The following is a 27,210-nucleotide window of genomic DNA, read 5'->3' on the forward strand; positions in this document are numbered from 1 at the left end:
CTGATGACAGAGTCAAGAGGTCTGGAACTGGTTCCAGGATCCAAGGTTCTTCCAATAGATGAGGCAGAAGAAAGAGGAACCAAATCTAGCGAGGCCAATATGGGGTTATCAGAATTATGGCCCTTCCCAGGGCACTGGCTTTCTGTAAAACTTTGGTTATCAGAGGTAATGGTGGGAAAGTATAAAGGAGACCCAGGGGCCAATTGTGTACAAGTGCATCCCTTGGGGCTTCTCCAGGTGGGGGGATTAGGGCAAAGTAGCTGCTGCATTTTGTGTTTGTGGGTGTGGCAAAGAGATTGCAGCAAGGCTGACCCCATATGCAGAATATGTTTTCAGCCACGTCTTTCTTTAGGGACCATACGTGAGGCAAAAGAATTGCCCTGCTCAGCTTGTCTGCTATCACGTTGGACTTCCCCGGGATGTGCGTTGCCATCAGAAAGCGCTGGGTGGAGTTCGCCCATTGCCATACTCTCAAGGCTTCTCGACACAGAGGGTAAGATTTGGTTCCTCCTTATTTGTTTATGTACCAGACTATTGACATGTTGTCTGTCTGGATTGCAATGGTCCCTAGAGGAAGGCAGTCTTGAAAGGATGGCAACAATAGAAGTACCGCTCTCATCTCTAGGACAATGATATGCAGGTGAGCCTCGTGTTCATTCCATTTGCTTTCGGCTTTTCTTCCCTGATAATGCCCCCCCCAATCAGGGAAGCATCTGTGGTCACTAGGCCAATTGGGTTGGGTAGAACAAAGGGACGTCCTACTGTTACATAATGCAATGTCAGCCACCACTGAAGGTTCTTCTTGCATGAATTCATGATCATAATCTGATGTGACATTGGAAGTTCCTGAAAAGACCACTGCATGAAAAGGAGCAATTGTAGTATCTGCATATGCATCCAACCCAGTGAAATTGCAATGATTGCTGATGCGACTGTACCCAGCAATTTGAGAACCATGGAAGCTGGGACTTTCTTTTGAGAGAAGGATAAGAACTTGTTGTTGAAGAGCACAAACCCTTTCAGATGGAAGTTTTAAGGTCATTGTGGTGGTGTCCAGATCTGCTCCTATAAAAACTGTATGTTGTGATGGCAATAAGGCAGATTTTTCTAAGTTTATGGTAATCCCCAGCTGACGGCATAGATTCAAAGTAGTGTCTCTTGCTTGAATGAGCTGATGCCTGGTGGTGGCAGTTAGGAGCCAGTCATCTAAGTATGGAAACACCTAGAATCCCTAACATATCAGGTGAGCCGTGACTACTGCCATGCATTTGGTAAACTCTCTGAGGGCTGTTGTGAGACCAAAGGGCAGTGTTCGAAATTGATAGTGACTGGCCCCCAGCCAAAAGTGCAGATGATTTCTGGATGGTCTGTCCATTTTTATATGGTAGCACATATCCTGGAGATCTATCGAGTACATCCAATTGTCTTTTCCTAGAAAAGGAAGTAGCGACTGCAATGTAACCATCTGGACGTTTGTGTTCTTCACAGATTTGTTTAATCTGCTGAGATCCAAAATGGGTCTCCAGTTCCCTGTTTTCTTTAGAACTAAAAAGAACCTTGAGTAAGTTCCGGATCCTATCTGGTCTGCAGGGACCAGCTGGATGACTCTTTTTTGTAGCAACCTTTGAATTTCTATGGTTGCTTGTTCCCTGTGATTGGGTGGAATGTCTGGGATTTTTCTTACTGAGGGAGGCAGGGTGGAAAAGGGAATAGAGTAACCTCTGGATATGATGCTTTGTACCCAGCTGTCTTTTGTTATTTTTAGCCAAGCATGTGAGTACAAAGATAAGCATCCCTCGACTGCCTCCAGAGATGGACAGGTGGGCCTCCTCTCAGGAGCGCTGATAGGGCTTCCCAAAGAACTGATCTCTGTCACCCTGGCCCTGCGGACTCCCTCTGCCACGTGGATGGCGTCTTCCATTATTACACCATCGTCCGCCTCTGGAGGAGGGTTCACCATGAGTGTCCTGAAAGGCTCCTTGAGTTTTACGGAACCACATCTTTCCTCCCTTCTGACCTTTGGGGTAAGGTCTGGTAGGTGTGAAAAAATGGACTCCGATGGCAGACAGAGTCTTTCCGTCTTGTTCACTCTTGGTAAGCATTTTTTTCACTTTGGGTCCAAAAAGGGATAAGCCATCGACAGGGGTGTTGATAAAGGATGACTTAAAGGGCTCCGCAAAGGGACATAAGCGCATCCAGGAATGTCTCTTAAGGGCTATTCTGTACCTGCTGCTCTGCTCGTGCTATCAGCTGCATATGAAAGCAGATGCATGAACAGGTTTGTTAGGGAATTGAGGGTGGAGAGCTGTGAGGATATTTTCTTTGAGACCCTCGCAGCTACTGAACCCTTATAGTTTCTCCCTGCTCTTTTAGAAGATCTCTCTGCAATCTAGTGAAATGCGTCAGATAATTCAGCAACCTAAGAGCAAAAGTCTCTGAAGTAAACATGCGCTTTCCATATCTGTCCATGACCCTCAAATCTTTATTCGGTGGATGTACCGACGTTGAAGTTTCGGACAACTCCTTCTTGGTGGCTGCCACCACCACCATGGCATCAACAGGGATTCCTCTGGTGAGAAAAGCCTTGTTTTGTGGTGAGGTAATATACTTATTAGGCCTCCTAGGAACAGGTTCCACTGTATCTGGAGACTCCCACGCCTTTTGACAAATCAGGTCCATGAGTTCGTCAAAAGGTAGAGACACCCAAGAGGCAGACAGTTGAGACCCAAAAGCCATCAGGTAGACTGACTCATCATCAGTAGGTTTGATGGCCTGCCAATCACCCCTCTGCTTGAGAATCTCTAAAGATATCCATGAAGGAGATATCTTCTGAGGATGACCGTGAGGAACCTTCTGAACCATCCAAGTCAGTGTCTGAAGTGATGGATTCCTGAGGGTAGTCCAGATGCTTCCTCCTGCATAGCCTCTTCCTAGGAACCTCCTCAGTGGGAGCTTCTGGTGAGGTCTCAGAAGAGCAGGGCTTGCCCAATGGGGCATCCTGAGGCTCTGGGTCTCTACGCTTTTGTGGAATCTGTGAAGCAGAGGTAGATACAGGCACTTTAGGGGAGGAGGTTGCTGGTCCTGATGATGTGGATGCCCAAGGGGACAATACTCTACTCATGGCATCAAAGGGCCCCCTTGCTTTGATTCGAAGGAACCCCTAGATCCGCAGAAGCAAGAGATTCCCTCTGCACCAAAATGGTGGGCTCCAAGCCAGAGGTAGGCGCCAAACTCACCCGCGCAGAAGCCCAGAGAGGCAAAATTGGAACCGAAATATCGGTTCAACTATCCTCCCCGGAGCCAACCAGTGAATGTTGGCTCCTAGACTCCTCAGTCGGCACCAAGGAAGTCTGAGTAGTCAGAACCAATAATCCTGGAGCAGATGTTGGTTCCAACGGTTCCACAATCATCAGCTCTGAGCACTCCAGCTCCAAAGCCTGGAGTCGGATCGGAGAGGAACAGTAGTAGGAGGGAGGGTTCTGGTTGGTTCCGAAGCCCCAGGGGTCCGCCCTGACAAAAGCTTGGCTAGCGCTGGTGTCTGCAGAAGCCTCTGCACCACACAATCCACGTCCATGTCTGAAAGTTTTGAGGACCGAGAAGATGCGACAGAAGAGGCCACTGACTGTAATATGGGAGACTTCAAGGTAGATGATACTGGCTCCAAGACCGGGGACTGACTCCTACCAACAACAACCGTCAGCTCCAAAGTTAGTGGCACCGAGGTCAATGGTTTTTCAACCCTGGATTTACTGGTTGATGAACTTTTCTTCAGCTCTGATGACTCAGAAGATGTTTTGGAAGATCTGGGATTGTTTGTCATATGTATCACCCTTATCTAGTGATTCATGGAAAGAGGGCTTTACCAAACATCTTGCTATAAGTTTGCTCTTTCTTTCATGCATCACCCTGGAACTAAAGGAGTGGCATATTGAGCAATCCTCTTGAAGGTGAACCTCACCCACACAGTAAACGCACTCAGAGTGTCCATCTGTGATGGACATCTTTTGTCCACATTTAGCACATTTTTTTAAAACCAGATTTAGACTTCTCTTTTTCTTGCTGAGACATAATGACAATCCACAAGAAACAACTACTAACATACTTATATAAAGATTATTCTATCAAATTTTAACAGGCTAGATAAACGGTCTAACAGTTTACACACTAAAAGAAAATGCCCTAATAAAAACGGGCTTAAGAAAGTAAGGAAATTAGCCTTCTAAAACACCAGGCTATTCAGAAAAAACACACTAATAAGTAAATATGTATATATCTATTTATCTAAGAATTCACACTAACTATGGGAAGGAAGATAACAAGACCGAACAAAAACGGCCATGAAGGAGACTAGGAACTTATTATAACAAAAAGTGCACAAGCACTTTGACTAACACTCCTAAACCAAGCTAAATACTTATCTACTATAATCCTAACTACTAATAACAACAGTCTAAGAAATAGAAAGAGAAATACTCAAAATTTCACTGGCCAGAACTGGTGAAACTCCAGCTCTAGCCAGTGAAATTTTGAGTATTTCATTGGCCAGAGCTGGTGAAACGCCTGATCTGTTGCACCGGCAAACGAGATCTAGGAGAAGCACCAGTGCATCATGGGATAGGGAGTACCCCACAAGCCTATTGAAGACCTCGAGCTTTTGCATTTGGCCGAGTCAGAGCCGAGGATCGGTTCCAAACCCATCAGTAAGAATGAAGGCGAGATAGAACAACTTCACATTATATTTTTTCAGTACAAAATGAAGGCCCGATTCATAAAGTTTACTGCAAATTGTACACTTTCTGACTCCAAGAACAGCCTTATCACAATGCTTGTTCTGCTTGTTCACTCAGAAAAGTTATACTATGTGTACACTTCGTGTTCACCTTGTGGTAATACTGTCTTATGAATAAAACCTGAAAATGATCTTTTAGTTTTTCATATTATGTGGTCCTATGAGTACTATAGTAAAATATGAGACAAAGGTACTGAACAATCACCACGGTTACTAGCAACCTACATTTAATTTGACAATAAGCTTATAAGCTTCATTATGTTTTAGATTCTGGTACTATTTATACAGTGCAGACTTTACTTCAGAGTTCATCATGAATATGACAATTGTCAAACATCTGTGAGGAGTCAAATGCTTGTTTCACTCTGTCATCAAATTTCATATTATTACTGGATGGAGTCACTGATGAAGAGAAGAAACTTTGCATTTGATGTAAGTAAAGAGATATTAAGCAGCAGCTTGAGTCTAACATGACAGGCTCATTGTAATGGGATGCTTGGATAACTGTCTACTCTAATCTTCTACATGGAGAGGGGTACATAATGCACTGCAGGTTAGCCCCTAAGCAGTACCCGGGGGGAGGGGGGGCAGTCTAGTAACTCTTCAGATTTTTCATTTCTCTTTATTTGTATATTTAGATGTTTGTTCACTTCTCAGCCATACTCACCATGCCATCAACAGAATCCCACACATAACATACTAAAACTGTAAACAAGCATCTTTGTGGGTTCAGGTAGCACTGGTGTATTTGATTGGCTCACATGGGTTCATAAGAGAGCTAATGCTACGCCAAATCCCCAGTGATGTTCACCTAATATCCACACCTTCTACCTAAATGCAAAGCAATACTATCCCAAAAGTGTGTGTGTGTATGTGTGTGTGTGTGTTTGAAAATGTTAGATTTGATTTAATATTGAAATATAATCAAATATCCGCGGTGGTGGTGGTGCGGTAGCGTTGTCACCTCACAGTAAAACGCTGTCTGGTTCGATTCTCAGCTAGAGCGTCTTCTGCGTGGAGACATGCGTGAATGGGCATACCTTCGTTGAAGGCTGTGCATCAGGGCTGGCAACTCAGCACGTAAAAATCAACTGCCAATCATTAGCGGACCGGAGTTCTGCTGTGGTGGCCCCTAACCAGAAAAAGCCGAAATAAACAACAACATTGAAATATAATCAAATAGGTTTGTTCACAACATCTCTGGCAAGTACAGTGTGTGTGTATGTGTGTGTGGGTGGGTGCGCGTGCGTGTGTGTATCATACCTCTCAACTGTCCAGATTTTCACAGAATGTTCAGATTTTTGCCTCATATTTTGGTCTGCTCCTCATAAAATTTGTGGTTTTCTGGCAAATCATTGAGGATTGAAGTCACTAAATAATACTAAATAATAGCAGACATTTCCGTTTCAGGCTTCATATTCTTTAGAAAATGCATAATAATGCAAAACCTGTTATTCTAGCAATTTTCTAAGTTTACATTTACAATATTTAAAATCTGTCCCTATTTTATGGCCTTTGACACCCAATGATTTCTGGCTTTGTCTAGATTTCTTGTGCTGAGAAGTTGATAGGTACGCACACACTCACACACACACACACACACACACACACACACACACACACACACACACACACACACACACACACACACACACACACACACTCGCACTCACACAGACACACCTGTACACACGCACACACAGAAACAACAGTATCACAGCATGTAAATCAAGAAGGCAAGAGAACTCTTGGTAAATAAGAAGATGGCAGCTTACTGATATCCAGGTGAGGTGAGGTTGATCCTGGCACGATTGGACAATTCTTCCCACCATTTTGTGGAGGGATACATTCTCGATGACGAATCACCACTCCACTGCAGTTCTTTGTACAGTTTGACCATGTTGTCCACTCTTGCCACTTTCCATCGACTACAGGAAATAAACAAACGGAGTATTATTATAAAAACAGCAAACCTATAATTGCATTCATTACAGCTGCACTGCCTTTTCACTTCATTCATATAAAGACATCAGCAGACAATAGCAGCAGAATTCAAAGGCCGTGTAAAGCTGAATCTTTTATTTAACTATGGATGTTAAGATTACTGACTTCCAATACATTAATATGCAACAAAGAGAAGTCATAGGAAGTAGTCAGATATAATGAATGTGACTGTTAAGCTTCCGCATTATTTATATTATAGTTATTTTAGTTATATTAAAAATAGTGAGTGTGATTTGCTGTTTAGGTACCCCATACTTCTACTTTGGTTTAACTTGCACATGCCATGTATGTGATATAATATACTTCAGTGACCCTGAATTTTATTAATCAAGAATAATGTTTAGATTACCACATGCAAATCAGATTATATTGTCCTGTGCACTGCAGAGGTTTATTGTAAAAGTGACCTGTTATCAAGTGGTACTAGTACACAACATATGATGTTATAAACACTATGGATTCAAACAGGGTGGATAAAAATTCCATAAAATTCACCTAAGAAGGTATCAAAAAACGTTATTTTAGTTATTTACTAAAACATGTTATTTTATTTTACCAGGACAGTAGTCATATCTGGGATCCTGACAATTATAGCCAAAATGGGAATCCACAGATTACTGGACCAATAATTCACTGCAGGCTAACTGTATGGTGACCATCCTTAATCAATACCTATTGCACACTTTAGGTATCCAACAATCAATGTCATAATCCGATAAAGAACTACAGTACTTTCATCCATGGGGAGTTTCTTCTGGCATGTTTCTTCTAGGTTAATTAGAGATAACCTCTGTCTGGATACAAGATAATGTGTGATCCTATTTATTCATGGATGACTGATTGATTTATGCATGCATGCATGCATGTATGTATATATGTATGTATGTTTAGTTCATGAAGGCAGCCCTATTGAGCAGTGTCCTTTTTTAGATGGAACTCAATGCTTACAAGCCCCCAGGAGACTACAATAAAATTGTTTAGGACTAGAGCAAACCTCTTGGAGGGCTAACACCAGAGTGAGGAGCCAAATACTAACAGCAAATATTAATAACAGTTTAGAAACAAACTGACTAATACAGAACTCTTTCAAAAATTATAAAACAATGCAACAGTCAAGAAAAAAAAATGACTTATACAAAACACTTTCCAAAACTATGAAACAAACTTTCCCTAACTACAAGAAGAAATCAGTAGTTATGTTCCTCCAAAAATAATCTCACTATATCAATCCACATCCATCTATTCATACTTATATCTATACAGATATATCTATCTACTCATATTTACTTCTATACAGATATATCTAACTGTATCTATCTATTCACTCATATATATATATAGATATATCTATCTGTTTATATCTATAGCTATATAGATAAATCTATGTATATCTAGCTATATAGATATAGATAAATATACTCATATAGATGAATATAAATACAGATAGACAAAAAAACAGAGAAAACATAAACATGAAGTTACAGCAATAATATTTCATGATGGCCAACAGGTGGTAAGATTGATAAATGAAACTATGAACACCACTGAGGTAATTAACACTGCAGTAACTGAGAAAAAGAATGACAAAATGACTGAATGATGAAATGGTAATGAAATATTAAATTCCTAATGATACTGATGTTTAATGATATATCGCCTACTCTTATCACATGGATTTCAACATTGCTGCTATTTCTTTTTGTATTTACCTGGGCAAGCAATGGAGAAACATTGCTGCACCTGTGTGTCTTCACCCTGGCACTTATGCAGTATGTCACTTGTTGGACCAGCACAGGTACGCCTTCTTGTTTGCATTCCCATCCCACAGGTCTGGCTGCAGTCTGTCCATGGGGTCCAGGGAGACCAAAGTCCACAATCTTGTTCATCAGATGGCACCATCAAAGAAGAGTTCATTCCATCAAAGCAGTCAGCTATACCATTGCATACCTACAGAAATGCAGACATGCATAAATACTTAAATAAGATATTGCAAACTATATCAGTACACATCTGAAATCCAAATTGTGTAAGATGAGGAGAAAAAGTAATATCTCAAGCTATCTAGTATTTGGAAAATTCGAAAAGGAAAATGTCACTCTCAGAACTGCAAACCTCATTAAAGTAGACATAGCTTATTTAGCCTCACCTTAGGTCCTGAGGTACCTTGTCTCAAGAACAGATATATATTAAGTGCACAGTACAAACAGCAACTTTAAGCTGACACTCTAAAACCTGTAGGGAGTCCAAAATAAAAAAGCTTCAACAGCTAATTTACAGAATGTTATTTACTGAATGGTACTGAGAAATCGTTACATACAAGAACAGTTCATTGTATTATTATACAATTACTGCTGATTTTAATTGTTATCCATTTTAACTATAGCGATACCATAAGAGTATGGTTAAGCAACAAGGAAACTATAATTAGCGAAAGATTGCAAATTTAATGCCATTGCTAATGCAACATACAAATCATTTGAGACTTGAAATATCATTCCTTGGAAGTTTTCAGCCATTCACTGTAATGAAAGACAATGAGCAATAACGAATGATGTCCTGATAAGCCGCTTATTCCTTCTTCCAAAAGATACCAGTGTGACAATTTGAACAGTTTAAGACCAGAGAGAAAAGTCTGTAACTATGGTTACGTAAAGAATTAGGATACTGAAAATAATGCAGATTACACTGTTCAATAACACTGATACTATAAAAACTCAAGAGATAGTCACTTTTTACTTATTGAGGTAGCAACATATGAATTACATTTGCAGTATACAAACCTACTTTCATGGTTTTTGTTTTTTATTATGTAGGAGCTATTTAACCAGTGTAACACAACAGTTATCATGACAAAGCAATGCAGCTTAACATAGTCATAATATTTCATTCTGGCAAAGAGCAAAATTCCACTGTGTACTGTAAGTTATTTCTTTTAATAGTTACCAGATAGGTCAGTGGTATAAATAAAAATAAATTAAACAGTAAAACAAAATATGCAACAGCAAGTGATAGTCTTACACGTACAAATCCTATTAGTTTTGATTTTCTTTATGCTTTTCCTGTTTTATAAAGTGCAGTTTATTTTGCAAAGTGTCTTTTATTTACTTAATTCACAGGAAAATAAAGTAATAAAAGTACGTTGAGTGGAATCCGAGGTCGTTTTCCTTCTATTTTATGTTGGTTCTTAATTTGTGTGGACTTATTTTGTATATTCTCCAGCTGTACTCGGTTGTATACCGCCTACTCAGAGGTGATCTCTGCCTGACAAACAAGGCCATGTTCAACCCAGAATTGATGGACATGCTCCACCTAAAGAAAACCTTATCCCCTCGAGCCACACGCTCTAGGGATCTAAACCTCACCACAACAATAAATAGGACATGCTGGAGGGATAGATTCCTGTCACAGAGACTTCCCATGCTTTGGAACAAGATTCCAATCTACATTAGGCAGAGCTCCTCGCTAACACTCTTCAAGAAAAACCTTGACGAGTGGATGGGAAACAGAAAGTTTACCCCAGGGATCACTTCAGTGGCTCTGCTGGACAGAGGCACAGGGAACTAATCTAAGGGGGCGGTGAAAGCCAGCACATTCTGACTAGGCTTATAAATGCCTTCGGGCAGATAGCCTAGTACCTACCTGTGAATCTATGAAACTATATTCACTTCATTCACAGATTCAGTCAAAAGTAATTAATTACTGATTGATTTTTATTTTTGTTGACCAGGTTAGTTCTACCAGGCATAGCCTATTTCAAATGTAGACACAAGGCCTTTACTAACCTATGCCAGGGATATGTGCTAATAGTGGTGGTAGTGGGCGTCTACATGCCCCTGTTGGCAAGTGTGACACTCCATAAACAGCAACAGCCTTGGGTCATTATGCTACTAACCAGTTGGTGTCCAATTACTCAGACTGAGTTAACTTGGATAGTTCTGCTTAGTTAGGGCTGGACATAAAAACAATAAATCTACTGCATGTAAACTAAGGAATACTACACTGAACTTAGTTTTACTACAAGAGGCACTTTGGAGGTGGATGACATGATGCTAAGAAGGAGACTGGATATCTTTATTTTATCTCTTTTTAACAGTGAGCCATCAGCTGTTCCCACAGCTTTTTCTCATCCATCAAGTTTGCTGAACTATCTCTCTCTCTGGTCATCTCCAGATTAACTCTGACCTATGTTTGGGGCTGATGATGAGATTAAGGCAATTGAGGCAGTGTCTTTATGCTGTCATGGATTGTTTTTCTTTCACTTCTAACCCACTCTTGGGAGCACATGTCCTGTCCCAGGGGTTGGTGTGCAATGGGGTCAATAGCATTTAATTCACTTCCATGTGAGTTAGCCTAAGGTGAGCTTTTCCCTCATTGACAATGTCCACCACATGACCTCAGCATCCACCATGTAAAAACTGTGACAACACTTCTGAGTGTGTGCAACCTCCCCCTGGGATGAGAATGCCCATCCATCCAGCCTGCATCATAAGTGCCTGTGCCTCTACTTAAACTCAGGTCACCTGGGCCATACTCATGGTTTTATCCCTCTAAGCCACTGGTTATGGCTAGGAGACTGGATATTCTGTGTATTAAAGAGACAAGATGGAAGGGCGGTGCAGTGAACTCTCTTCACTGGGAATCCACAGTTTACTACTCAGGAGAAGGACAGGCTAGAAATACTGTAGGAGTTGTGGTAAGAAAAAGTCCTTTGAAGGCAGTGAGGGGCGTTCCCTGAATCAGTGACAGATTTGTGGCATTCAGGCTCCAGAGTAAAGACAGGGTACTCTAAATGATTTCAGCCTATGCTCCACAGTAGGACTGTGATGTGAGAAAATGAGGAATTTGTATAGCGGCTACAGGACCTCCTCAATAAACCAGAACAAAAATGAGTTAATCTTGACAATGGGTGACCTGAATCCTTGTACTGAGACAAGAAAATGGGATATAAGAATTGCTTGAGTCCACAAGGTGGAGGCAATAATAATAATAATAATGAAGTGGAGGCATTTCTAGATGTCTGTCTGGCAAGTGGCTTAACAGTGGCCAGCACATAATTCTTCAAAAGGCAGAGTCACAAGCTCTCCTACAGAAGTGGTCAGAATGCTACTCAAGTAGACTTCCTCTTAATAAGAAAAGGACACTGGGGTTAAATTAAAGATTGAAAATTCATCCCCAGTGAAAAAGTTAGCCCACAACATAAAATACTGCTGACCACATTTGCCTACAGACAGTGTTCAGAGAAGACTCTAAGGACAACAAACATTATGCTGAAGACGTGGAAACTGGCTGTATTAAAAGCACAGGAGATCATGGAAATGTACATGGCTCTAGCACCTCAAGAAAAAAGAGGAACTAGGTGGAGATGAAGAACAATGGCAGTGTCTCTAAAGAGCAAGTGTGAAGATGATAGATCAGGTATGCAGCTGAGACTGGTATAAAATAAGGTATATAAGGAAAGCTAGGACATACCACTCAACTTCTTAGCATAAGAAAAACTGGGCAAAGCCTATAATATTTGGGGGGAAAAGGCCCAAAACTACGTCAGATCTTAAATATTGTTCTTATAATCCAAGACAGTTACTAGAATAACGGAATTTTTGTTAGCATGCATTTTTATAGGATACGAAGTCTGAAAGTCAAATGTATGTAATTCTTTAGTGACTTCAATCCTCAGTAATTTGCCAGAAAACAACAAATGTTATTAGGAAAAGACCAAAAATATGATACAAAAGTCTGGACATTCTGTGAAAATCAGGATAGTTGTGAGGTATGGCTGTGAGTGAAAAGTAGAAATCCAGGAAATTATCAAAAGAGTAAAGGAAGAAGTGGAAAACAGAAAAGCTGGATCAAGCTAAAGGGAATACTGGCTGAATAACAAAGAGGCTAAGACAGCTTACATAATAACAAAGAAGAAGGTGTCAGAGAAAAATCTACCCTCTTCAGAAAGTGGCTCAGCAAATGGCACAACGAAGCACTATCAGGTTGCAAGGTAATCAAGCCAGATGGAATGAGTACTTCCAGAAGCTTCTGAATAAAGAAAACCCTTCAGAAGCTGTATTTTCACATGCACAGCCTACAGTGAAAGAGGAAGGACAACCCACTCAAAAAGATTTATGAATTGCGCTAACAAAAAAGTAGTGTGGGAAAGAGTCATGCCCAAATTAAGTCAGGCAGATAAGCTCTAGATATTGTGTGTGTTAGGGGATAAATAGCTCCTGAGGGTATTCTTTACAGTATGGAGGGCAAGATTATTACAGATGACTACAGAGTAAGCACCTAGTGCCAGTGTACAAGAAAAATAAAGGTACATTCACAACTATGGGCAGTACAGAGGTATCAAATTCCTGTGATACTGCACGAAAGTGCTGGAGAAGTTGACTGATAAATGGACATGCAGAGGAGTAGAAAGTAAGCTGGAAGATGACCAATTCTGATTCAGATCACGATGTCTGTAGTGAAACAAACAGTAAAGCAGAAGTTGGAGATGAAGAAATAATCTAGATGGGCATTACTAGATTTTGACCAAGAAAACTAATTTGGGCAGTCTTGTAATGATACAAAGTCTGAGAAACACTAGTAGAGTTAGTGCAGGCTATGTACAGAGATCCAGTGACACAAGTACAAACAGTGTTCAGACTTACAGAGGGGTTCCTAGTGGGATTGGTGTGCATCAGGGTTTGGTTCTGCAACTCCTATAGTTCATATTACTGATAGAATGAGTCTAAATTACTTTGTCGAACAGTCTATTTATCGAGTCTCTATTAATCGAACTCACATTAGTGAAAGCACTCTTTAGCGAATGATCGTTTCAGTGAATTTTTCTCAAAGGGAAAGAAATTAGTGGGTCAGCTAGCAACTGTACCAAGCACTACACAATTTAAAACTCAGTGCCCCCCACTCCTCCCCAATGTGGGGGTTGTGTCCCCCCACACCATCCAACTAAATATACTAACTCCGAGATCGCACTACAGTGGGGAAAAGGACAAATTCCCAATTATGGCCAACTACTTCCTTTCCCTGTGAGAAAATTTGCTGAAACAATCATTCATTAAAGTCATCTTTTGCTAAAGTAAGTTTGATTAATAGAGATTCGATAAATTGCCTGTTTGACGAAGTGATATAGACCCGATAGAATATATCAGCAAACAGGCCAAAGGGGACAGACAGACAAAACTGCTGTATGCAGATGAGGTGGCACTACAAGCTTTGAACAAGAACGTCATCAAATGATAGTGGACTGTAGTATAAAAAATTAAAGACATATAGGATGAAACCGAATACGGTCAAAGTAAAGTTCATAGCAGAAAATGGGAAAAATCAAGAAAAAGCAGAAAACTAAGGTAGAAAGGAAAAGAAGAGAACAGGTTAATAGTTTCCAGTAACTGGGAGGTGCATTTGGGACAAAGGGAAGTCTGAATGAGGAGAACAAAGCTGAAAGCAGAAGCACTGCATCTAAATGGTGTACAGTGCCATGGGTAATGTATGGCTGAAGAAAGCAAAAGAAGCTGAAAAATAAGGCGTACAAAACAGCTGTTCAACCAGTGTTTCTGTGTGGTATAGAAAATGAGCACTGAAGTCAGAGCAGCTGAAGAATTTTGAGGTGATGGAGATGAAGTACCTAAGGCAGGTAGTAGGATGTACACTGCAGGGCAGATGAAAAAATGAGGGGATTACAGCAGAAGACAAAGTAGCCCAACTGAAAAGAATGGCAAGGAGAACAGATTACAGTCTTTCAGTCCAATGTACAAGAAACCAGGAGACAATCGGGTAAAGCAGATTTGGAAGAGACAGGAAGAAGGCAAGTGCATACAAGGATGTCCAACTAAGAGAATGATGGACTGCTTAACAGAAGACCTGTAACAGGTGGTCATGACTGTTGAAGAAGATTGACAATAACGCTTAACTAAGAGAAGTAGAGACAGGAAAAACGGGGTTGATGATGACGATGACAAGAGGTGGCATTTATACTGACTGGGGGTAATTTGACAGGGATACTGTGGAATATTCCCTACTCTTTTCTGGTTTTGAAGGATGTGTGGTAAATGATTGATAGCTGGAAAAGGAGGCTGGTATACATAATTTTTTTCCAGTCAGACAATATAAAATATGACAATTCAGAAGAGTGTGGGTTCTATTCCCACATCAGGTGCGTGGATTCATTTTCCAATACTAACACTATAACACAGCAATAAAGAGGGTGCTGTACTCCTTTAAATGTTAAATGAGGTCTTATCTGCATGGGTTAGTAGTAGCTCAGGTGCATATAAAAGATACCACTGCACTTACTCAAAAGAGTAAGGGAAGTTTCCCGATGCCCTGGCTAAATTGCCCCTAGTCAGTATGAATACCATCTTGGGTCACTTCTACAAAAAAGGGGCTGCTGGTCTAGTGGGACTAACTGGGTCAACAAAGTATAAATGCATACATAAATAATATGCTAGTTTGTGAAGAATGAGGGCTCTCTCTCTCTTGAACAAATGAAAAGAATATGACATACTGACTAATCTGCAGTGAACTGATAGAACGCACACAGTCAAAATAGGTGACTCTACCTCCAACAGCAGACCCGTAACCAGTGGTGTTCCACAGGGATCTGTGCTGGGGCCCCTATTGTGTGGAATATACTTCCCGGATGTACAGGTTAAAACAAAAGGCCTATGGCTAACAAAGTTTGCTGAGGATTGCAAACTGGGTGCAGTCATTGAGTCCCCAGACGATGTCAACATCCTACAAGAGGAACTTACACAGACAAATGAGTGGTGCCAAAGCCATGAGCTAAAACTTGATGCAAAAAATGCATTTATCATCTCCTTCAGCAAGGGCAATGTCCCTGCAAATTACCACATTAATAACAACACCCTAAGCACGCAATCAGTGGTGAGAGATTTGGGCACACAGGTTGACAGCAACTTTCCTTTGAACACCACTTCTCCACAGTGGTAAGAAAGGCTTTCTTTGTCACCCACCTCATAAGTAAGGGCAATGCATCCAGAACAAAATAGGTTATAACCCCTTCTGCACTCCTCACGCACAGGCAATAATAGAGTACAATGCTACCTTTGGTATGTACCTTACCAGGTACCTGCAGCAACTGGAAAGACCCCAAAGTTTCTTACAAAGAAAATTCAGGGTCTTCAGCATATGTCATATATTGGCAGACTGAAATCACTGTCACTATACTTTGTGTCTTGCAGAGTACCCAGGGGCAACCTCTACCCTACATATAAAGCAATCTCAGATCCTGCTCTAATGGAAATGCTGCATATCTGTAAATCAAATGGTATAAGATGCTCTCACTCTAGGGAACTCAACCCAGTATGCGACATCAACAAGACTTGCTGGACAGACAGATATGTCTCACAGAGGTTACCTCTCCTCTGGAACAAACTTCCAATTCAGGTGAAATTGCCATTTTGAAAACACATTTCTGATAACGTGATGATGAGGAACTGTAAGGTATAAGAAGTAACTCCTAAAATGCTGTATTTGCAAAGAAAAGGATGCTTGGCAAGGGACTGTTCTAAATCTCTGTATATACTATGTAAAGAAAACAAAAACATACTTACATGACAGTTTATTCGCTGCTGCACAAGGTGTGGTGACCATTGTCTTAATTAGTAGGTCTGTACTGATAAACTAAGTTAAGGAAGTTTGGAGCAAAGGGAAAGTATATAAAATGAACTGAACAGTAATAACATAACTGAGAAGGGGAAGAATCAAATGGGAAGGGAAAATGTGAATTGTACAATGCTATTATTCTGGCACTGATGTTGAAAATGAAGGTGATATTAGAGAGTTGGTTGATTAAAATGATACTGCACAGCAACACAGGATCATAGGAGTTTACTAGGCTATCGAATAAGAGGTCATTTCAAGTCTAGCTATTTCATCCCAGTGTAATACCATAGATTCATTAGTCAATATCCAGGATTGCATTTAGTAATGACTGGACATGTCCAGGACAGTTGTGGGTACTATCCCCGGAAAGAATTTACGGTGCCCCATCCACTCTTCCAGGTTCTTTTTGAACGGTGTCATAGAGGTGCTCTGTTTCACATGAAGTGGTAGTTTATTCCAAAGACACAGCAGTCACTGGGAGACAAATCTGTCCCTCAAGCATGTCCTATTTAAGTCAAAGGCCACATTTAGGTCCCTGGAATAGGTAGCTCTAGTCCCGCTTGATTTACGGATGTGCAGCAGGTCCATTAGGTTTGGACATGAGATTGCTCTGTAAGCCAGGCATAAGTCTCCCCTAAGAAATCTATATGATACAGAGTAGTGGCAGAGACTTGAGTCAGTCTGTGTAAGGCATGTGCTGGAGTCCCTTGATCTTCTTTGTTCTGATATCGGTTATAAATTATACTACTTACGATAAAATCTTTGCATAGATTACAAGGAACACTTGCTCTATCTGGGGAAGATACAGAAAGAGCATTTAATTTAGAGAAATAGTTAACCATTGATCAAAGAGTTAGAAAATAAAAGAAATAATAGGCATACTGAATATGTCAATAGTTTAAAAAATGTTTAAATAGAACAGAGGCAGTATTTGACTGGATTGAATAGAGAGGGACAGAATTTACTGCACTCCAGGGAAAATGCTAAAAATAAGAGGTGGATGATGATTTTTCTGTCACTGGGTATGGAAGAAGGCTCTGGAGTTTGACTTGGTTGAAGCCCTGATGCTCTATCATAATGGTAAAACAGTCAATGATAGTATAAGTTGTATCTGCATATGTAACTGTTTTGACCAAACTCTTGGCGAAACTAAGACTAATACAGATTGAAATATGAAGCAGATATATTTGTGTGATTGTATGATTTATACAGGAAAATGATATCTTTGTATTGGAAATTTTGACTAATTTGTTGGGAATTAAAAATAAATAATTATATAAAAGTTATCAGAGAATTTATGCAAGGTTATAAGAGGTACTGGAATACAGACAACATATTCTTGGAGTAAATTAGTGACCGAGACAAATTACTGTGTTGGGAATGATGGGATTAAGTTAAATTCAAGTGGGATAATAAAAACAAGCTTTTGGGTCATAAGGTCTTAATAGACAAGATAGAATATTTATGAAGGTCAAAATTAGGTTTTGTAATAGACAAAAGAAACAGTTTATGAGAAAGAGGTAACTAACCATTATGAAATTATGAGGGCAGTTGAGAGATACTTGAGGGCAGTAATTTAAGTAAGGGGAAAATGATGGGAAATATAGAACACATGGTATTATAAATAATGGGTGGTGGAAGTAAATGGAATTATAGTAGCAGAATTGTCAACTGTGAATGGAAAATGAGTAAAGTGTATAATAAATAGTGTGACAGGACTGAATATGAGTTTTATGGTAGACTGGGATATGATAAGTTGGAAGTACTAGCTCGGGTTTTAGATAAATAGCTAAAAAGAAGCATTAACTGAAAAGAGTTGTTCAATAGGTATATTACATTTCAGAAGAGGAAAGGGGATAATTGCGGAATTAGAGGCTGATATTTAGTTAATACTGACTCTAAGATTCTAATCACAGAGGTGCACAATAGGTTGCTAGGGGTAGTATGGAGAATTTTGAGGAGAAACTGAAAAAGTGTGAACAAGCATACTATTACTCTATTGTGGAGGATTCATAGGTTCTTGGATTTATACATTTTTACTAGGTTAATGGCCACAAGGGACTTTATAAGCCTATCCATGCAACCCAGCCCTGTTTTCTGCTAGAGTACCTTGGATGCCTACATGGTGGCGTATGTTAGTAAGGAGGTAGCTAAGGGTGGGGGTATGTTAGTTGCGGGTTAATTTACTTACTGTTAACTTCTGTCCATCAGAGACATGTGAGCCAGACTAGGGGTGAATTTGAAAATTCACATCCGATGATCAAGCATTTATATGAATAAGTTCATGGTTGAGCTCTGCTTCACATGGGTGGGAAGCTTATTCCATAGTGGGGGATCCTTTGAGACACATATTGGTCTCTCTATTTATGGCTCAGACAATGTTCAGGTCCTTAGATCTAGTGTTTCTGGTGCTGCTTGTTCTGTGGATTTCCAAGAGATCCATCACAGCTGAATCTGAGGATGCCTTATATACCAGGCATAGATTGCCACTCAGTAATATGTAAGAGACTGAATACAGAGATAGGGCCTTAAGACGATCTGTGTAGGACAGGGTATTCATACCTTGGATTCTGCTGGTGAAAAACCTTTGAGGGTTCACCAGCTGTTGCAAGTGCTTGGCTAGGTACATGACAAATAGGAGGCTGTACTCAATAATGGGTCTGATAAGGGCTGAGTAAAATGGTACTATAACATCCTTGGACCTGGATGCCATACCCTTGCTTGAATGACATTCTTACTATCTTGGTTACATGTTGGTCGAAGGCCAGATTTTATTGACAGAGTAATTAGCTTGGGTTGATGATTTTCAAAAGGGCACTATAATGCATTTCTTCATGTTGAGTTTTAATCAATGACTTAGCATCATTTATTTGTTTGTGTTAGACACTCTTGTAGGATGCTACATTCATGGGGGGAATCTAAGATAGCTCTCAATTTACAGTCATCAGCAAACTTGGTCAGCCAGAGGCATTTGACATTAGCCTTGACTTCTGAGAAGTAGATGCCAAACATGAACAGGACCAACATGGAGCCCTGGGGTACTCAGCTTGTGACTGGTCTCCTGGTAGAGGTGGTCTCACCTATTCTGACTTCTTGAGTTCTATCTGTGAGCCAGCCAGCAATCCAGTGAGTTTTGTAGGGATTTGCAGAATGCACTGTCTTCCCCCATCCATAGCCTTGGTGGCCATCTTGAAGAAGTCTACCAGGATGAGTAGGCAAGGCCTTCCCTTGACAAAGCAAACTAGGATGGGTCCAGTGTCCGTAGGTTGTCAATGTCCTTGTTGATCATTTCCATGATAATTCTTTCCATGACTTTGTATATTAGACTTCTCAGACTGATGAGTTTGTAGTTCCTGAGGTCAGTTGATGATATGTCCTTATAAAGAGGGATGGCAATTGACGCTCTCCATTCACCTGGCATGTAACCTGTTTTGAGGCTGTAGTTGAAGAGTGCCTCATGTGGACCTGCTATGTTATGTTGAGGCTATTTTGGAGGCAACCATCGATACTGACAGACCCCATTGAAACAGTGCTTTTGGCCTTAGTGAGCACCAGCAGGACCTGCTCCCTGTTGATAGTCGGGGGGATTTCAAAGGAGGAAGTGTAAGGGGGGAGTGTGAGGTGAAGTTAGAGCTACTTTTATCAGCTGGTAGATTTGCTATGTCACCCTGGTCAGTGAAGGCTGTGCAATTTACCACCAATTCTGCACACTGCTGAGTGTTACCCTATAAGATTCCTGACAGAGCTGAAGAAGGCCTTGTCATTGTCTTTAGCCTGGGGGTTATTCCAACCTTGTAATTTGCCTTGTTGGATAGACCGCTTAGTTTCTTGTTTAGTTGAATCAAAGAGCTCTTGTATCTGTGAAAGATGCTCTTTCTGATTTTGGCCATGACTTTTTTCTTTTGTTATAGACCATGTTAAGATAAGGATTCCACCAGTGGGTTTTGTTTATGGTGTTAGATCTGGGCTTACTTCTGGTAGGTATGGCAGCCTCAATGCAGCCATTGTTATGTTTTTACAGGGTTTCTTTGAATAATTTTGCATAGGTTGCTGTGATCTTGGGGTTTTGGGAGTCCTGAATTTTCACAAACTGTTTGCTCTAGAATAGTTCCTAATTGTTAAGTGTTTAGCTGGGTTGTCTGGGTTGATTTTTGCTTCAAATGAAGGTCTGGCATCACCAGTGAGGACACGACACAGTGTAGAGTGCAATGCCCTTCCATATAGTTGAGTACTAGATCTAGTATGTTTGATTCTCTGGCTGGAGTGCATGCAATATGGTTCAGGGTGTTCATGTTGCTAAAGTCCAGGAAACATGACTGTGAGTTAGAAGCAGTGCACATTTCCCAGTCTATAGAGGGGTAGATAAAGTTTCCCATAAAGAGGGTATTTGGTTGGATGGTGAGTGTCTGTAGTAGGTCTAGGTAAGAGTAGTGTGAGTGCCTGTAGTAGGTCTAGGTAAGAGTTGTGCACTTTCTAGGTCATAGAGGGTGACCTGTAGCTGCTATGGAGACTTGGACATGGATGAACTCCAGGGCATCATACTGTTTAACCAAGTTGAAGTTATATTTATTACTACAGCAGATCAAGACACCTTCACCTTTAGTCTCTGTTTTTGCTACTGTTAGCCTAAATGTGTGGAACGCAATGTAGCTTTGCACTGCTGGAGTACTTTCTGTGGCTATAAAAGCCTTAGTAACAGCACAGATGTCCACATTCTCCAGCGTAAGGAAAGCTTGCAGAGCATGTTTTTTTTTATTTAGGCTCCTAGCATTGATCAATTATACTTTAAAGTTGCTTTGTTTTGCTTTATTTATTTATTTTGTTTCTTTTTTTGCTACGTTGGTAGTTTTGTCATTTCGACAATGCCTAAAAAAGGCTCTAAGGGGCTGGATAACATTTTAGCTAATATCAAAAAGCCCACTGGGGGGGTGCAGGTGCAGACCATCCTTAGCAAAGCATGGTCTGTTAACCACGTCCTTCCATGTTGATAGATACTGGATCCACTGAGAGTGACAACAGAAGCTAAAGTAATTACCGAAATCAGTCATTTTATGTTTATATTATAGCATCATCATATGCTGCTCAATATAAGGTACGTACCCGCGTACCTGTCTATGACACATCCTCAGAGAGATCCATAACATATTTTTTTATATAATCCAGTGAGGTGCATCTTAGGTCATTTACACCCACATGGACTATGATATAATCATTTGGTACTCATGGAGCACTGACTTGATTGCTTGCATGATATTGTGGAGCTTATCTCAAGATAGGCAATTAGAAGTTATGTACTTACCATAACTTGGCATCTGTGTTGTCCATTTTCATTCTTCCTCACTGAAAGATCACAGATCTGACCCTGGGATCCGATTCCGCCACATTTCCAAGACTTGGATCTGAGACTTGAGCTCCTCCCTCTTCCCATAGTGCAACACACCATCCCCAACTCCCCAGATCAAGTTTGCTGCCCTACTGCCCACACAGTTATAGAGACAGGACAGACACAAGAAAGGCTGAGGCTGAAACCTGGCACCTGAGGGTTCCAAGATAATGCAAAGATCTTTCTAGAAGTGACAAACCCAGGGGATGTGGGGAGGGAAGGTGAGGAAGAATGAAAATGGACAACACAGATGCCAAGTTATACCTTCTAAATCTAATGTTGTCTTTTTCATTCTTCCTCACTGATGGGTCAGAGTCCGCAGCTACGTAACTCTTGGGAAGCCTTCAAGGAAGGATATGCCAGAGCACTGTCAAAGCAAAGGAAGCTCTGCTTCTGGAGACAATGTCCAATTTGTGATGTGCAGCAAAGGTGTGGGCCTTTAACCAAGTCCCTGCAGCACAAATATCAACAATCTAAATTCAGAGAGGAAAGCAGATGAAGTAGCCATAGACCTTGTGGAGTGAGCTCAAGTGGTTGACGTAATTCCAAACCTTTCTGGGCATAAAACAGAGAAATACAATCAGTAATCCATTTGGCCAAAGTAATTTTGGAAATTGCTTGACCTAAGCAGTTAGGTGAGAAAGACAGAAACAGTTGACCAGGCTTCCTGTACTCTTTTGTTCTGTGAAGATAAAAATGTAGTTGTCTATGAATGTCAAGAAGATGCAGCATATAGTCTCCCTTATTAGTAAAGCTGAGAAAAAGACTGGCAGTTGTATTGACTGGTTAATGTCAGCTTCTGTGGCCACTTTAGGCAAGAAGGAAGGCTCCATCTGTAGAGATACCCTATCTTTATGAAAAACAATGTAAGGTGACCTGGCAGATAAGGCCTTTGAAGTTGATAGAGAGAAGGATTCATTTCCAGTATGAAAATTAGATATGGTAGCTAGCTGCATCTTAATGGTAGAAAAAACATCTCCTTTTCTAAAAAGAGTACTAAGAAAAAGAAGGATGGCTGGACAAGGTGCTGAGAAGGAGTCAATGTTTTCTTTAGAAGCTTATATTGAGAATCTTTTCCGCTTGCTTCTGTAAACCTCCTTAGTGGAAGGTTTCTGGGAAGCCAAAATAATGTCACGGGCTGGGGAAGCAATCCTGGAATGCCTTGCTATCACTGGAAGTGCAGAAACCATGCAGTCAGTTTGAGGGCATAGAGATTGGGATGCTGACAATCTGACAAGTGAGATAGGAGATCCTGAGAGGGCTCCAGTATCCATGGAGGATATCTGAAGTGAAACTACAGAAACGGGAACGATACCTGTTGAGGCGAGAAGGGGGCAATGAGGATGATTGAGCTCTTCAACCTGCTTGCTTTCTGTAAAAACATTGGGATCAATGGGAGAGGAGGATAAGTATAAAGGAGACCAGGAGGTCAATCGTGAATCACAGCATCCCTCAGTGACTTCCCAGGAGGTGGGATCACAGCAAAATACTTATTACTGAGGGAAGAGGCAAACAGATCACAGCAAGGCTGGCCCCAATGGCTGAAAATCATATTTGCTACTGCTTGATTGAGAGACTGTGGAATCAGAATGGACCCGCTGAGTTTGTCTGCCAGCATGTTGGTTTTCCCAGTATATGCATTGCAACTAGAAAGCAGTCTAATGAGATCACCCATTCCCAGACCCTCTCTGCACAATGAGTATGAATGGGTTTCTCCTTGTATGTTGCTGTACCAGACTATGGGTATGTTGTCCATGTGGATTGCAATAGTCCCCAGGGGGAAAATGTCCTGAAAGGCTTGCAGTGTTAGAAGGACTGCTCTCATCTGTAGGACATTGATATGCAACTTAGTCCCCAAGGGAGACCACGTGCCTTGAACTATCTTTCCCATGAAATGCCCCCCCTCCCCAGCTGGAAAGCATCTGTGGTCACTGTAGCAATTGGGGAAGTAAGGGAGAATGGCCTGCCCAAAAACAGGTCATCTGACTGAGTTCACCAATGAATATGATATTTGCAAACTGGAGTGAGTTTGATGGGAACAGGCAGAGACTGGTAAAGAATGGACCACAGTACTTCCAAGGTCTGCTGAAGGATTCATATAAAGAATCTTGCTAGAGGAACTAGAATAATCACGGCTGACATTGATCCGAGAGGCTGTAGCACTAATTTTGCAGGAGGGGATGGAAGACACAGCAAGTTGCACACCTGATTTCTCAGAGATATAATACAGCAATGAGGTAGTGAGCCACTTGGACGATAGTATCCAGTTGAGTTCCTATAAATTCCAGATTCTGTACAGGAGTCAGTTTGAAGATCTGAAGCAAGTAATTCTTGCCTTGTAGCAGTTGATGTTTTGTTGGGGCAGTGAAGAGCCAATCGTCTAGACAGGAAAATACCTGTAACCCTTTTAGCCTTGGGTGAGCTGCTATGACTGCCATGCATTTGGTAAACACCCATGGCCTGTGTTGAGACAAAGGGCAGTGCTCTGAATTGGTAGTAATTGGCTCCTAACAAAAAGTGCATGGGTCTCCTGGAATGCCTGTCAATTTTGATATGAAAGTACGCATCCTGGAGATCTACAGAGCACATACAATCATCCCTGCTCAGAAGAAGCAGGATGGGTGAACCTTAAGCAGCTGGAACTTTGACTTCTTTACATGTAGACTGAGATTGCTTAGATCCAGAACTGGTCTTAGGTCTCCTGTTTTCTTTGGCACTAAAAAGAAGTGCGGGTAAGTTCTAAATCCTCTTTGTCTGGTTATGACCTCCTGAATGACTTTTTTGCTTCAGCATTCAGACTTCTAAAACTGTGTACTTCCTATGACTGGGTGGAACATCAGGAAATTTCCTCCTTTGTACAAGAGATGAAAGGGGAAAAGGGAACACAGTAACCTCTGGATATTATGTTTAGCATCCAAGCATTGTTTGATAGCTTTGTCCAGTCATTTAGGTGTAGGAAAAGATGACCCCTGACTGCCTCCCAAGAAGGACAGTCGAGCAGTGCTTCAGAAGCGCTGCTATGGTCTGTCAGAGAAGGAGTCTCTGAAGCCATGGTTTTGTGGACCCCCTCTGCTCTGGGACAATGCCTACTATTGAAACCTCCCTCTCTGCCTCTGGAGGAAGTGTCTCCATGCAGGTCTGGGAAACGTCCCTGAGATTTCCTTAACCAAGTTTGCTTCCCTCCTCGCTGGTTTCTAGAAAATGTCCTCCGAGGAGTAAAAAACTTTATCCCTGTTACAGACAGGGTCTTTCCTTCCTGCTCACTGCAGGTTAGCATTTCTTTCACTGATGGCCCAAACAAAGAACAGCCATCAAATGGGGCATACAAGGATGCTGTGAAGGGTTCCACAAAGTCACAAAGCCTCATCCAGGCATGTCTCCTAATGGCTATGGATGAAATATCTGCTCATGAGGTACCTTCCACTGTATGGAAATTCAACTTTGAGGAATTTGCGATAGACGATAGAGTAGCCAGTTGGGGAGAGACCTTCTTCAGGTTCTCCTCAGACATGGTCTCAGCAAGAGAATTTGATAGCTCCTTGATCAAATCTCTCTGCAGACGTGTAAAATGTGCCAGGTAAATTAACAACATCAATACAAAAGTGGCTGAGGCATAAATGCACTTTCCAAATCTTTCCATTGCTCTAGACTTCTTGTACAGAGGATGGACAGCAGAGCTTTGCTCAGCTAGCTCCCTCTTTGTAGCTGCTGCCACAATAATGAAATCAACAGTAACACCATTACTTCAGTAAGATCTGCCTGAAGGCAGGCTGAGAAATTTGTCTGGGCATTTGGAGATGGGCTCAACATTGTCCAGCTCCTTCCAAGCCAGGCGGGAAACTAGATCAATAAGTTTGTCTGTCTGGCCGCCCAAAAGCCTCCAAGGAAACTGACTCTTCAGAAGAAGGAGGTTGGAAAGACCAGCCACCCTTCTTTTTAAGGAGCTCCAGGATGTCCCCAAAGGAGATGTCATCTGGTGGTGACTGAGGGGATTCTTCTCCCTCAAAAAAGTCAGTGTCTTCAATGGGGGGGCTCCACTGGGGAGTCTATGTGCCCCCTCTTGCACGTTTTCTTCTGTGGGACCTCCTCTGTGGGCTGTTCGGGGGAGATGTCAAAAGAAAGTGGAATTTCCTCACAGTGGAAAGTATGGAGTCTCCTCACGGTAGGCTGACCAAAGGCAGGAATGATGGCCTCAGTGCTGAGACTTGATGATGAGTATGGGGAAGGATTCCAGATGTGACAGGATGGATCTCTGTGCATAAAGAAGGCACTTTCTGCTACCTAGAAAGCCAACAGACCTGGAAAAACTCCTTCCCTCCCTCTCTAATCCAAAGCAGTCAAGGGGGAGAGAACAGGGCCCATCCCAGATCCAAGACCTCCAGAGAGAATCAGACCGAAGCTACTGAGTGCTGAGGGAGGAACAGCTCTGGTAATGTCAGAGCAGAACCCATCCTGCCAGACCCATTGCTGACCTCTAGGATCTGAGACCCACTCTGATCCAATAAGGCTGGAGCAGGGCTGGTCAGGGAGAGAGTTGGAGTTGAGGAAGTGTATTTTCTCTGATCCAATGTCACATCCTTTGGTTATCTAGGATCCTGGGGCTCTGAAACCAATGGTCAGATCGTGAGAAGGAGTCTGTATAGGATGTGTTGGTGCACTTAAAAATCTGAGAGGGAAAGGAGTTGGCAAGATCCCCATCTGGATCTGAGCCCTGAGAAACTTCCACACCATCCTGTCTATATTGGCCTCTGTCAACCTTTTAGAAGATGGGGATGAGGCTGAGGAAGCAGGTCTCAATTGTTTTGTAGGTGTTTTAATATTTTTGAAGGAGGAGCTGGGGAAACTGGTTTTAGGACAAACTCAGAAGTACAGCCCCTAACGGTAGGACCCAAGGTTCTAGGATCCTATGCAGAGGTTGATGGCAATGGAGAACATGACAAAGTAATGACCCCCATCAGATTTGAAGAGACCTGCGGATCCAATTGAGGACTGGCCTTGTTCGGACCCGAGGAAGTCGGATCCAACACTTTCTGGCCGTTCTCATATGGCTCCGAAGATGGCCCCAGAGATGTTGAGAGGGCTTGTCTTTTTGATTCCTTAGACCCTTGATGTTTGGAGTGGGTTTGAGCCCCAGAGGCAGAAGGTGAAGAAGCCGGCAACAGTCCTTTTAAAATTAGCTCATTGCGCCACTCCGAGAGGACACGTGGATTGAAAGAGGCACATACCTGACAAGAAACACTGAGGTGTTCTGGTCCAAAACAATAGAAGCATTTCTTGTGGGCATCTGAATTAGGGATTTTATATCCATAAGAGGTGCATCTTTTAAATCTCATAGGTTTGTCTGGGTTTACCTTCATTAGGTTCTGTGTCCGTTGTCCGATGTGCATTCCATCAAAAGGACATCAGCAAAAAAACA

At 41.6% G+C, this 27,210-nt stretch overlaps 1 protein-coding gene across 1 annotated transcript in view; it reads right to left on the reverse strand.

The window, feature by feature from the left end:
• The window catches only part of LOC122797804 (SCO-spondin-like), a 4,708,783-nt gene that overhangs the window by 3,281,851 nt on the left and 1,399,722 nt on the right, over positions 1–27,210 (reverse strand). Inside the window, exons 35-36 of the mRNA XM_044066325.1 lie at positions 8,503–8,740; positions 6,565–6,717 (exon numbers count right to left, since the gene is read on the reverse strand). Of these exons, the coding sequence (XP_043922260.1) occupies positions 6,565–6,717; positions 8,503–8,740 (391 nt within the window). The remainder of the gene's footprint in view (positions 1–6,564; positions 6,718–8,502; positions 8,741–27,210) is intronic.

Source organism: Protopterus annectens, chromosome 3.part1 (assembly GCF_019279795.1).
Source record: "Protopterus annectens isolate FY-2018-M chromosome 3.part1, PAN1.0, whole genome shotgun sequence".
NCBI classification, from domain to species: Eukaryota; Metazoa; Chordata; order Ceratodontiformes; family Protopteridae; genus Protopterus; species Protopterus annectens.